Source organism: Perognathus longimembris, chromosome 3, assembly GCF_023159225.1.
Source record: "Perognathus longimembris pacificus isolate PPM17 chromosome 3, ASM2315922v1, whole genome shotgun sequence".
NCBI lineage: Eukaryota > Metazoa > Chordata > Mammalia > Rodentia > Heteromyidae > Perognathus > Perognathus longimembris.
This window is the reverse complement of record NC_063163.1, coordinates 104,761,427-104,775,198: the sequence shown is the minus strand read 5'-3', so window position 1 is coordinate 104,775,198 and position 13,772 is coordinate 104,761,427. Positions and strand designations below refer to the sequence as shown.

Sequence of the window (13,772 nt, the reverse complement as noted above, 5' to 3'; positions counted from 1 at the left end):
CTTGAGCCAAAGAAGCTCAGGGACATCTCCCAGGCCCAGAGTTCAAGCCCAAGGACTGGCAAAAAAAGAAAAAAAGAGAAGAAACACAATAAAAAAAACATGCCCACTAGAAATACAGAAAGAGAAATTGGAGGCATAGCTCAGGTAGTAGAGTTCCAGCCAATGAGTGAAAACGTCAGATACTGAGTTTAAGTCTCAGTCTCTAACAAAAGAAAACCATCCAGACATAAGAGCAGAATTTAAATGTTCTCACCATACACAAAAAGATGAGGTGCTATGTATACTAATTACCTTGATTAGGATAATTACCTCAAGATGAATGTATACATCAAAACATCACATTCGGCTATAGAGTAGCTATAGCTAGTAGAGCTTTTTCCCAGCATGTATGAGGTCCCTGTTTGATCCCCAGCACTACAATTCATTTTTTGTTTGTTTGTTCGGGTCCAGGTTAAACTGTACATATTTTTTTCTTTTCTTCTTAGGTATTGGGTATCGTACCCAGGATGTTACACTTGCTAGGTAAGTGCTTGGCCACTGAGCTACAACAAGACCAACAATTTTTTTTTTTTTTTTTTTTTCTGTTTTGGGGCTTGAACTCAGGGCCTGGGCACTGTCCCTGAGCTCTTTTGCTCAATGTCAGCACTCTCCCACTTTGAGCCACAGCGCCACCTCCAGGTTTTGAGTGATTGGCGATTAAGAGTCTCACAAGGACTTTCCTGCCCAGGCTGGATTTAAACCACTGGCATCCAGCCCCAACAATTTGTTTTTAAAGTAATGTTTTATACCTTAAGTGTATTCGATTTTTGTCAATTACAATAAAGTGATGGGAAGGGATGGTTGGAGACATCAAAGGTGTAGGAGAAAAAAAAAGAACCATGAACAAATGCAACAAATAAACTATAGTAGCAAATATGGCAGATATTAATCCAACAGTAGTCAGTTTAAAAACCAATGATCTAGGCTATTAACTAATACCTATTTTTACATTATCGGAATGGATTAAAAAGCAAGACCCAGGAAGGCCATTTAAATATAAGACAAATAGATTCAATCAAAAGCATGGAGATAGGGATACCATTGCTAACACTAATCAAAGGAAAGCAGGAGTATTTATATTCATTTAATAAAGGGCAGATTTCAGAAAAGTCAAATTTACAAAGGATTAAAAAAGGGTATCAGATGATGATAAAAATGAATACTTTAATAAGATATAACAATCCTTAATGCATATGTTTCTGTGAGGCAAAAACGAATTGCAAAAGAAAATCAACAAACACTCTGTTGTAGTTGACATCTTAACCATAACTCTTGCCAGAAAAGGACAGAGCTTGTAAGCAGAAAATCACCAGGGACATAATTGACTTAGCACCATCAGTCAACTAACTATAACTGAAATCTGTGGACTACTTACACATTTACAGTCTTAAAATCTAGGTCTGCCTCACATGCTGCTCAGATTCACCTGGAACACTAACCAAGCCACTTTCTAAGGCTTACAACACTATTGTAAGGTTAAAAGAACAGCGATTATATAGTGTCTTCTCCCAAACCACATTAAGTTAAATTCAAAACCAGTAATATTAATATGAAGAGAGTTGCAAAAGTGCCAACTACCTAGAAATTAAGTAATACATTATTAAGTAAAATATGAATAAAGGAATTCTCAAAAAAGTGGGAATGCAAAATGAGACAGCTAATTTGGAAAACTGTTAACTTCTCACAAAACTAAACATAACTCTTTCTGTACATACCTCAATCCCAGCCTAGTATTTACCCAAATGAGTTGAAAACTAAATGGCCACATGACGTCCTGCATAGAGATATTCTAGCAGCTTTCTTTACTCACAATAATCAAAATGTAGAGGAGTTTTTTCGCAGGTGAATGGATAACATTACGGAATAGCACTTAGTGCGAAAGCACTGAAGCCTTAAAAAGGTTGGGGGGATCTTAAATTCATATTATGAAGTGAAAGAAACCCATGTGAAAAGGATTCCAATTATGTGATGTTCTATAAAAGATAAAACTATGCAGGCAATAAAAAGGTTAGTGGTCTCTGGACACTAATGGCTCATCCTCTTTATTTTGGAGGCTAGGAGTGAAAGGATCATAGTTCAAGGCCAGCCCTGGAAACAAAGGTTCTAAAAATATGATCTCAAATATAAACAGCACAAATGGGAATGTAGGAGTGGTAGAGTGTCAGGGCCACAAGCATGAGGCCTTGAGTTCAAACTCCAGTAGGGGGAGAGAGAAGAGGTTAAGTGGTTGTCAAGGTTTCTTAGGGAGGAAGGGAATAAGGGAGAGAGGAAGGCAAAGGAGGAGGATAGTCAGAACACAAAAGTTTTTAGGACATAAATACCATTCTGGACAATAGTACAATGATGGATATATGACATTTTCCAAAGTTGAAATATACAACTCTAAGAGTGAACTCTAATATAAACTATTGATTCAGATGTTAATGATGTATCTATGTAGGTTCATCAATTCTAACAAATATACCACTGTGGACATCTTGCAATTGTCTCTTAAAAATGTTCTTGTGCCAACAAAATGTCTGCTCTTCTAGGCAGATTTTTGTTTGTGAAATTAGAAGCTCAACGCATAATCTGCAAAACATCTAAATGTGTTAAATTTACTGAAGCAAATTTCTAAAAATAATCACCTTGTATTTTTAGCAGATATGAAACAAGATCTTTAAATTTTTAAAGACATAACCTTCACAATTCAATTTCTAAACAGCTTTAAGTAAATTTAATCAGAGTATTGTAGAAGTTTGAAAATTTGATAAAGGAATAAAGCAAGAACAACATGCTTTAATATGTAAATCTTCCTCACTTTTAATTTACTTCTATCCAAGGATGCCAAAAATCAGTATTTCTTGATAAGACTAAGAAAATAACATGAAAAAAGGAAGTATAAGTGTTTGCTCTCTTTTCTAAGAAGAACAGTATTTGCACATATACTTGGAAATGTATGAAGTTCAGTTAAATGAGGGAGAAAAGGAGACCTGACTTAAATCTTAGCTGGTCTACCTAAGTACAGAATCTTACGTGATTATTCAACATCTATGAATGACAGTTCACTCATCTGTGAAATGGGAACAATAACAGCTAATTTCACAGAAATGTTATGGAGTTACATAGGAATGCTAGCAACCTGCGGGTGCGTTTTGTTCACACACAGATGTTCTACAAACCATAATCTTTATCCCACTGCTTTAGTAACAATGTTTCCTAAAAGCACTGGGTAGAGGACATCTTTTAAATCAAGGAATGCCTCTCTGATGGTGGAATGTCAAGCATGGAAACATTAGCACACTGGAGATATATTTTGAGGCCAAGAGGCATTCCTTTGAAACCAACTGCTTACCCCGCCTACCATGACATAGAGGAGATGAATAGAAACATTTACGAAATATTGATCTTCAAGAATATAATGTAGAGTATTAGTGATTTATGGTTAGAATAAAAAGGTAATTAATATTTAATACACCTTAACTCTAGTAAGAGTCATGTTAGTATCATATAATCTCATCTGAAAAAGAAATGACATTTTAAGTATTTTATTAAACAATTATCCTTAAAGCAATAAAACTACTCACATAGAAAGAAGAAATTAAAATAGGATTTTCATTAAGGTGGATATTAGAATAAATGAATTTAAATTTGCCACTTTAAAATTTACTTTAAAGTTGATGTTTACTTATTTGCTAAAGGCAGAAGATTTTCAAACTCAATGCCATTGACATCACACTCATAAAGTTTGAATCCTCTGTATTAGAACTTAAAATAATTAGTCCATCTATTTTGCATTTTTTTAGATTATAGAATTTTCAACATTTATATTAGTAAAGTCTCTTTCTATCTCTCTCATACTTCTGAATTTCTTATGATTTTCATTGACTTTCAATAATTTTTCCATAAATACATTTCATAATAAGTATGTGATAAGCAGAAGAAAAAAACCCATGAATTTTCACAAGAAAAAACTGAAAGGAACTTTCCCACAGCAACATCAAGGCAGATACTAACTAGATAGAGTGTTTGTTCATCCACAGACTGATTTGTGAACTGGATGCACTACATTAAAACTAACAGAATGAAAACTGAGGGAGGGAATATCTGAGATACAACTTGCCTGAGTTTACTCTAATGTTTAATATAAGCAAGAGTGGGCTGGGGATATAGCCTAGTGGCAAGAGTGCCTGCCTCGGATACACGAGGCCCTAGGTTCGATTCCCCAGCACCACATATACAGAAAATGGCCAGAAGCGGCGCTGTGGCTCAAGTGGCAGAGTGCTAGCCTTGAGCGGGAAGAAGCCAGGGACAATGCTCAGGCCCTGAGTCCAAGGCCCACGACTGGCAAAAAAAAAAAAAAAAATATATATATATATATATATATATATATATATATATATGAGCAAGAGTGACTTGAATGCTCAGGGCATAATGATTTATTATTCAAGGCATCTGGGAAAGTTTTATCTATAGTTAATAATCAGTGAAACATAGCTAAATTATTTCTGTTGCTAGTATCAGCTATTAAAATTCTTTCTATCACTGAAACTATAGTATGATGGACTAGAATTGTACTCAGTCTGGACTATCTTCTAGGGATCTAGAGTTGAATGATTCACTGAAAGAAGGTATCATATTTTGTGTGTGCAGATAAAAGATAGAGAAAAAGACAGGGGTGCAGTTTGGGGGCTCCTATTCTATGAAGTTACACAAAGTAACTAGAGGGTAAGTGTACTTCTGTAGTTTTTTTTTTAAATTAACATTTGAGATATGCTTGCAAATTTTAGGGTAGCCAAAGAAGTACAAATCATGTTATTCAAAAATTCTGAGTAAAAAAAAAACCCTACACATTTAGATTGAAATAATGGTCCTTCTTTGTTGAATGAGCTCAGGAAAAGTATTAATATTTCTAAGTCTTTATTCCATCATCCATAAAACCAAGATCAGATTATTTTCCTCAACAAGTTGTCATAGAATTAAATGCCATACTATCTGTGTAGTAGGCACAGAAACTGTTTATTGAATTTGGGTCCATTTCCCATGGAAGACAGTGTCTATATTTCTGGACTCAAAATTTTAAGAGACATAAAAAGTTTGAAGGGCAGGCAAAGTCATAATTAAGAGCTTCAAAGATAAGAGCCAAAGAAAGTAGTGACACTCAACCTTCAAAAGAAAACAAAAACTCATCCATTTAATTTGTCACCTTCTAAGATAACATATAAGAGAACAAATGATTAAAGGACCAAAAAATTCAGTTAAAGAATTTTAAATGTATGTTATTAAATGTAAAAGTAGGCAGAGATATAAAAAATGTGAACAAATGATGGTGATCTAGTACAATCTGAAGACTGGGCACTTCTCAAATCTGTTCCAGACTGGAAATTCCACAGAGATGTAGACTCTGCATGGCTTAGAGAAGTTACTTCGGTACTTGGACCTCACTACCACACTTGAATAATTAGAGAGTTTGGTTGTGCGCCTCTTAAGTTGTAAAAAATGATTCTAGTTATGGATGAAACACATGATAAGAATTCAGAGGTAAACCATGGGAAGGCTTCAATGATTACTTCCAGTAAGGGAGACAGAAATAAAAGGGCATTATAACAATGTAATAAATTACTACTTTGATGTAATAAGTAGTACCCCAAGTTGATCTAAAAATTTTAAAACAGGTTGACCAGGAAACTATCTATCATCTAGGTCATTAATACATGTAAGAACAATCAAGCAACAATTATGAATTCTAACACATGGTATATCAAAATACCATGCTTACTCTTTAAAGGCAATTTTAAAACACATAAGAACTTTTAAAAATGAATTTTTTAAAATATTTCATTTTATTTATTTATTTATTTGTTTATTAATTGAACACAAATTTTTTGACAAGCTGTTGTGTAAAAAGGGTACAGTTACATAGTAGGGCAGTGTGTACATTTCTTGTGATATCTTACGTCCTGTTTTTCTATCCCTTCTCTAGGTCAGGTAGACATATATACAATATACAATGTATCAAGAACATATACAGTATTCACAGACTTGGTCTAAAAATGAATTTTTAAAAGCATAAATATTTTTGACATTATGGTTTGCTCACAGAAATAAAAGTACTTGCATTCTGGAAGCTATGGAAACTGATAAGAAGAAGGGTGCTAAAATCTGGCAGGCTATAGAGGGATTAATTCACTCTTGACATAACAATCACGGTTTATAGATAAGAGGATTTCCATTTATTTACTACTAACAGGTTATCAGAAAATCATTTGCTGTTGTCACTTAAAAATCAACTGACCATGCACTGGGAATGTGGCCTAGCAATAGAGTGCTTGCCTAGCATGCATGAAGCCCTGGGTTCAATTCCTCAGTACGACATAAACAGAAAAGGCTGGAAGTGGCACTGTGGCTCAAGGTAGGATAATAGCCTTGAGCAAAAGAAGCTCAAGGACAGTGCTCAGGCCCTGAGCTCAAGCTCCAGGTCTGGCAAAAACAAAACAAACAAACAAACAAAAAAAACTGACCTATGTCCATAACTCTCTTAATAGAACTGCCCTTCATCACCAAGGACCTGAGATTCTTCTGTCGCTTTTCTTTGCTTACTGCTCTCCCTGCTAGATCTTAGCCACTCCTATTCTGCTTAACTATTTGCAGAATTAAATATCTGGCTTAAAGCTACAAATCACCAAGATTAAAAATCAATGTGTATGAGTAATGTCTGTGTACTCTATGAAAAGTGGTAGACGAACAGCTACTATGTCTTCTTTGGCTCCGTCTCTAATGTATTAAACTCCTATATTTAAAACTGGCACTCTATTACTTGAGCCTTGCCTCTAGCTCCTGATTTCTACTGGTTAACTGGAGATAAAGAATTTCACAGATTTGTCTATTGGATTTGAGTCTTAATTTCTGAGTAACCAGGATTATAGGTGTGAGCCACCGAGTGCCTGGCTTGGAACTATTTTAAAATGTAAGAGAAGATACACAAGTTGCAACCTAAATTGTGAATTCCACACAGCAGTGTATAAGCACATTTCTTTTGCATTTTTGCAGGATAACATTTTGTTTTCTTATAATAGTCATTCATAGACCAATTTCAAATACCTTTCTGTGAGTTATAGTCCTGTAGGCAATGTGAGAAATATACTATAGTAAGGAATTTAATCATCATTCAAAATAATCCTTATGAACTCTATGACATGTAGAGGACACATGCACACAATTACCTGGCAAGCAATCTGCACGAGGTAGACCAGCTCTTTAGATTCACAGCCATTTTTCATTACTTCATTTTGTTCTTCTGAAAGTGAAAGCTATGTCACAGAAGAAAGGGAGGAGAAAGAAAGTCATGGTTAATGAATAAGAATACACTAAGCATCACATCAAACCAAGGTAATTGTTTGGTCAATAAGTGAGGAATTCAGGATTTGGGGAAGGGGGCACTCCTGGGGCTTGAACTCTTGAGTTATTTTGCTCTTGGCTAATAATGCTCTACTACTTGAACCACAGTTCCATTTCCGGCCTTTTAGTGGTTAATTGGAGGTAAGGGGCTCGCAGACTTTCTTGCCTGGGCTGGTAAGAGCTCAGATCTCAGCCTCTTGAGTAGCTAGGATTACAGGCATGAGATACACAGCTGAGAATTCAGGATTATAAAAAGTACCATTCTATGACTTGTCTTTGCAGATTTTCTAACCTAGCACAAGTGCATAAAACTAGAATACTGGTAGTAAATACAGTATAATACCCAGAAGTATATGTATGAAAATGGAGCTAGAAAATTTGAGGAGATAGGTAGGGTTGAAATTGACAGAAGGGGTGACACTGATCAAGATGAACTATTAAACACAAATGGACAAGTTAACTTGAAATCCCCTTGTACTGAAGGTAATTTTTTAATTAAAAAAACCCACCCACTCCCACATACATGTAAACACATTCATTCCAGAGTGGGTCTCCATTTCCTTATTACATGTGTGAAAGGAAGACATTAAGCAGGGTACTGAGATACAGCATGAAACACTTAAAAGAGCTTAGGCTCTATTATAAGGACGGCAAACTGGCTGCCCAGAAAACAGACTGAGCCTCCAAATATGTTTAATTTCAGATTTACCATGTGGGCCTGCACACTGGGTTTTATTTTTATTTGAACAAGCAGCCAACATGCACAAACTGAGAGGTTTCATATGAACTCACTTGGGTTCATAACTCACCTGGAAAGGGACATGACATAAAAATACTTCTCCTCATTATGGATATTAAATAAGATAATGCACAGAAAGTCTTTGCCAAGGTGACTGGTACTCAAGAAGTACTTAATATATAAAATGTAATGTTGTTAACACTATAAAAATATAGTTAATGAAGATACATTATTTAGTTAGGAAAGCAGTGTCACTGGAAGTTGTTGTTGTTGTTATTATTATCACTATTATTATTGGTCCTGGGGCTTGAACTCAGGGCCTGGGCATTGTCCCTAAGCTTTTTGCTCAAGACTAGTGTTCTACTACTCAAGCCACAGCTCCACTGTGGCTTTTTCAGCAGTTTCCTAAAAATAGAGAGTCTCACAGACTTTCCTGTCTGAGTTGGCTCAGCCTTCTGAGTAGCTAGGATTATAGACTTGAGCCACAGGTGCTGTTTAATTTTTGTTTACTTATTTTGTTGCTTTGCTTTAGGTGCCAAATCCAAGAAATCATTGTAGAATCCAATAACATAAAGACTTGCTCCTATGTTCTCGGTCATGTTGTATTGTTTTAACTCTTGGAACCAGTTTGATTAATTTTTGTACATGACGTAAGATTCTAACATTATTTGTTGGCTTGTGTAAGTAAATTGTATTTTCAGCATCATTTGTTGAAAACACTTGTTTCTCCATTGAATGGTGTCAGTCACATCAATGAAATTCTTTTTTTTTCAGTTTCTAGAATAATATTTATTTTAATGATAATTACATCTGAAGATTTGAAAAATGTTAAACATGTAAATTAGAACATATTTATAAGTCAAGTAGTTAATATCACGCATTCCTTCTATAAATGCTTTACCAATAAAATGTGATACAATAAAGCTCATATTAATAAACAAAAATTTTCATAAATTTTGATCAACATAAGTTTCTGGAAATCTACATTACCAAAATTCTAAAAGCTCATCTACATCATGGCTATAGTAAATAATGCTTCAATAAACATGGTTGTGGTGGTGGCTTTAGTGTATGATTGTTTATATTGGATTGCTATAGAAAAGTGGAATTGCTGGATTATAGGGTATTTCTTTTTTTTTCTTATTTATTGTCAAAGTGATGTACAGAGAGGTTACAGTTTCATACGTTAGGCCTTGGGTACATTTCTCTTTTTTTTTTTTTCTTATTTATTGTCAAAGTGATGTACAGAGAGGTTACAGTTTCATACGTTAGGCATTGGATACATTTCTTGTACTGTTTGTTACCTCCTCCCTCATTACCCCTTCCCGTCTCCCTCCATGAGTTGTTCAGTTGGTTTACACCAAATGGTTTCGCAAGTATTGTTTTTGGAGTCATTTGTCTTTTTATCCTTTGTCTCTCGATTTTGATATTCCCTTTCCCTTCCTTAGTTCTAATACCAGTATATACAGTATCCAGTGTGCTCAGATGAGATACAGTGATAGTGCAGGTACAACCACAGGAAGTGGATACAAGAGGCTCATCAACAATAGAAGCTATGGTTTCACATGGCATGTTGAAAGTAATTACACCAGTGATATAACAGTTGTTTCCATAACATGGAGTTCATTTCACTTAGCATCATCTTATGCGTTCATAGTGACTAGCATAAACCTGTGCTAATTATTCCCTATGAGGGAGACCATAGAATCCATGTTTCTTTGGGTCTGGCTCACTTCACTTAGTATAATTTTTTCCAAGTCCTTCCATTTCCTTACAAACGGGGCAATGTCGTTCTTTCTGATAGAGGCATAAAATTCCATTGTGTATATTGACCTACATACGAGATTTTACTTTGGGCCTCTCTTCTCTATTTCATTGGTCTAAATGTCTGTCTTTATGATAGTACCATACTCTTTTAGTTGCTATAGTTTTGCAGTAAGTTTTGAAATCAAGAAACAGTCCTTCAATTTTGTTTTTGTTGCTGTTGTTTTCTTTTGTGCTATTACTGGGGCTTGAACTCAGGGCCTTGCACTATCACTCATCTTCTTCACTAATGGCTACTGTTCTACCACTTGAGCCATGCCTCCAGTTCCAGCGTTTTGCTGGCTATCTGGAGGTAAGAGTCTTGTGTATTTGTCAGATTGGCATGGCTCTGAACTACATCTCAGCCTGAGTAACCAGAATTATAGACACAAGCCACCGGTGCCCATCTAACTTGGTTCTTTTTGTAAACATTGTTTTGATTGCTCGAGATTCCTTGAGAAGTCACAATAATTTCAATATGGGTTTTTCTATTTATGAAAACAATGTCTTAATTACTCCTGTCTCCCAAAATTTGTCTCTCACCTCTGCCCTATCCTTCTACCCCGGCTGTCAGGTTTCTGGTTCTAGGCCTCATTGCACCTTAATGCAGAGTGGATGATTCCAACAGTCTAACCAGCCTTCTCCATTTCCCGTTACACACTGGGCACAGTATTCTTTTCTCAAAACGCAGCAGTACTTTCTCCACACCTAGTAATTATAAATGAAGCCCACACACCTCAGATAACCACTAAAGGACCTCCATGGTATTTCTCCAAGTACTTTCCAAACCGAATGTTCCTACAATCATTTTTCCATTCATCATCTTCCCTCCCAGGTACCTAGTTTTCTTGCCTGAATGCCCTCCATTTCTCTCTATGTATCCAATTTCCTTCTAGTCCTCAATAAAGATAAATCTTTGAATAGCACAGGAGATAACCTCTCTCACATATGTACACCTACAACCACTCTCACAAAGCATTTACTTTCTCCTATCACATGCTGATTAGTATGCTGTTTATTTTCCCTGAAGATAGACTATTCTGTCAGAAGTATCACAGAGGTAGTTAGCATATACAAAATATTCAACAAAACCATCTGGCATGGACTGTTTTAAGACATTCTATATACAAGTCTGAACACGAATGTGTTTTATGCAGTACCTACACCATAAGTACCAAGTATACCCACTATAACGATTGAGCTATATGTGCCTGTATTTGTGACATGAACCACAGTGACCTAAAGAACAAGTTAACAATATCTCATACTGTCTCTATTAGGAATAGCAAGATTTTCAAATCCCCTATTTCTAAATTGTTCCAGATCTATCTTTGGCATTATGTTTCTTGTATAGACTACTTCTATCACTATGGAAACCAAACAATTCATGTTGTTAGGTTCTTTAAATATACAACTCTACTCAGAAGCCTCCAAATGTTCATAAAAGTACTTTCTGTATATGGAGCATGGGAGAACAGAGAAGGTAAAATATAACACTCCACCCACAGCCCAAACCATTCATCCATGCCTAATCAACAGACTGCAAAGGGCAAAGAAAGAGTTCATTCATCTTTTCTAGCTCTACAACAATTGCAAATTAATTGTGGCATACCTATGGACTTTAAAAAATCTTTCCGTTCATGTCAGTGGCCTCAAGGAGCAGGAGACATAAAAAAAATAACTTTCTCCTTCTTAGCATTATGTAGGCCATTCACCTTACCTTTAATTTCAAATATACAACACTGAAAATATGAATTCGGAACTACACAATTCAGGGCAGGTGGAAGAGTGACTATAAGAGTGAGCCCAACTGAAGAGTTTCACTCATCCCAAATTCCACCATACATGTGGAGTATGTCTGGTTCTCCCTCCGTCCATGAAGAACTGGGACCTAAGAAATCAATGTAAGTTATACTATGAGCAAATAAAAGACCTGATCCAGGGCTGGGGATATGGCCTAGTGGCAAGAGCTCTTGCCTTGTATACTTGAAGCCCTGGGTTCGATTCCCCAGCACCACATATACAGAAAATGGCCAGAAGTGGCGCTGTGACTCAAGTGGCAGAGTGCTAGCCTTGAGCAAAAAGAAGCCAGGGACAGTGCTCAGGCCCTGAGTCCAAGCCCCAGGACTGGCAAAAAAAAAAAAAAAAAAAAAAAAAGACCTGATCCAGTGCTTCTATGAGGTGAGAGAGGTATGTGTCAACCTGTGGCAAGCCAACATGTTACTGTATAAGTAGGATAACATTTTGGACCCTTCATCACTTCAAACTCAGCAATACTATTTTTCAAGCACATTTCATTTGATTCCTGTAAATGAATCACATGTGCAATCATGACTCTATGGTAAATATGTGTGCATATTTATTTACTTATTTATAATCTAAGCACTTTTACACCTCTAAGTCTTACACTGCATAAGATCAAATGAGGTCAAGTTACAAACCAGGTCTTACATAATAGCTAGCACTCATAACTCAGTTCCTGAATTTTCATTTCAGAAGAATAGTTTACTATAAGAGAGAGTACTGCCACAGGATGTAGAGAAAATTAAAACCAAAATGTTCATTTTTTTTAAGTTGAGGAAAATTAAACTTTGTGTTCAGGGCAAGAATAGTGAAATATTAGCATAATTTTTGTTACAGATGGTTGTAGTATTTTAGCTTAAATATCTACAAGTAAATAAAATGCAGAAAACAGACTTCATTAGTTAGTTCATGTTTATGAACAGAATTTTGGAAGGGCTCAGCGCTGCCTCAAACCTGACAACATTGCTGGCAGTCAGGGTGAGCACGCTACTCCCATGGTCCCAATGAGGTCTGATTCCAGCAAAGTGACACCTTAGAAGCTCTGCTCTTTCAAATTGCTTCCAAATTTACTGAGCAACCTAGTTTGTATTTTATTATCTTAATTCTCACAGTGCTCTATGATGTGACAGAAACAGATCAATTTGTTCCTGCTCAACAAATAAGGAAACAGAGGACTACAGATGCTAAGGAATTTAAGATCACAATTTATACTACACTATTATAATTATAAGCTTTCAGTTACATTAAAGATACAAGATATTTCAAAACTATGGCTTGTAGATTCATCAAAATAGTAATTCTAAGCCAAATGCAGTGGCACAAGCCTATACTCTGAGCTATAGGACGAAGCTGAAAAGCAGTAGGATCCTGATTGGAGAAGAACTTGGGCAAAATTCAGTCTCCATCTCAATCAACAGGCCAGACAGGCAGCATGCTTCTGTCATCCCAGCTATGGCAATGAGATGTTGTAGACTGGAAAGCAGAGCAAGATATTTTATAAAAACTAACCTAAAAGCAAAAAGGGCCTAAAGTGTGGTTCAAGTGGTAGAGTACTTGCCAGTACAAGCCCTTAGCTCAAACTCTAGTACTGCTCTAAAAACATTTTTTAAGTACTTCTGCCAGTTTATTCTTTTCCACATGCAAAAAGAACATGTGGAATAGCTCTAGATTCAGATGGCCTTGATTCAAACACAATAAACTCAAAACCAAATTATGTTTTGTTCAACCACAATTTCTTTATTTGAAACTATTGTGGTGGATTAACAAGACAACGTGAAATAGAAGTCCATTTTTAAGAATTATGCTTCACTATTCTTATATTTAGGTGAAACTTCACTACCTCTTTCCACATTTCTCTACATCAACCCAAGATACCCACAGCAGTATTCCCCAGCCCCTTACTGAAGAGCTCTTGCATACAAAGCTCAGGACACAGGTATTAAATTCATAGTTTCCTAGACCTGATTTCTGACAAAATCTGAGATTTTGCATTGAGGTTTACCCAAGACTT

At 35.9% G+C, this 13,772-nt stretch overlaps 1 protein-coding gene and 1 long non-coding RNA gene across 3 annotated transcripts in view; one reads left to right on the top strand and one right to left on the bottom strand.

Moving 5' to 3' along the window:
* Positions 1 to 13,772, bottom strand: part of Arhgap32 (Rho GTPase activating protein 32) — a 136,408-nt gene that overhangs the window by 78,701 nt on the left and 43,935 nt on the right. For both annotated transcript variants that reach the window (XM_048343646.1, XM_048343647.1), the window contains one exon: positions 7,242 to 7,328. In XM_048343646.1, coding sequence (XP_048199603.1) covers positions 7,242 to 7,328 — 87 coding nt within the window. The remainder of the gene's footprint in view (positions 1 to 7,241; positions 7,329 to 13,772) is intronic.
* Positions 4,699 to 11,944, top strand: LOC125349480. Its single transcript, XR_007210519.1, has 3 exons — positions 4,699 to 4,850; positions 7,807 to 7,811; positions 11,901 to 11,944. It is a non-coding gene; the product is annotated as an uncharacterized LOC125349480 (long non-coding RNA).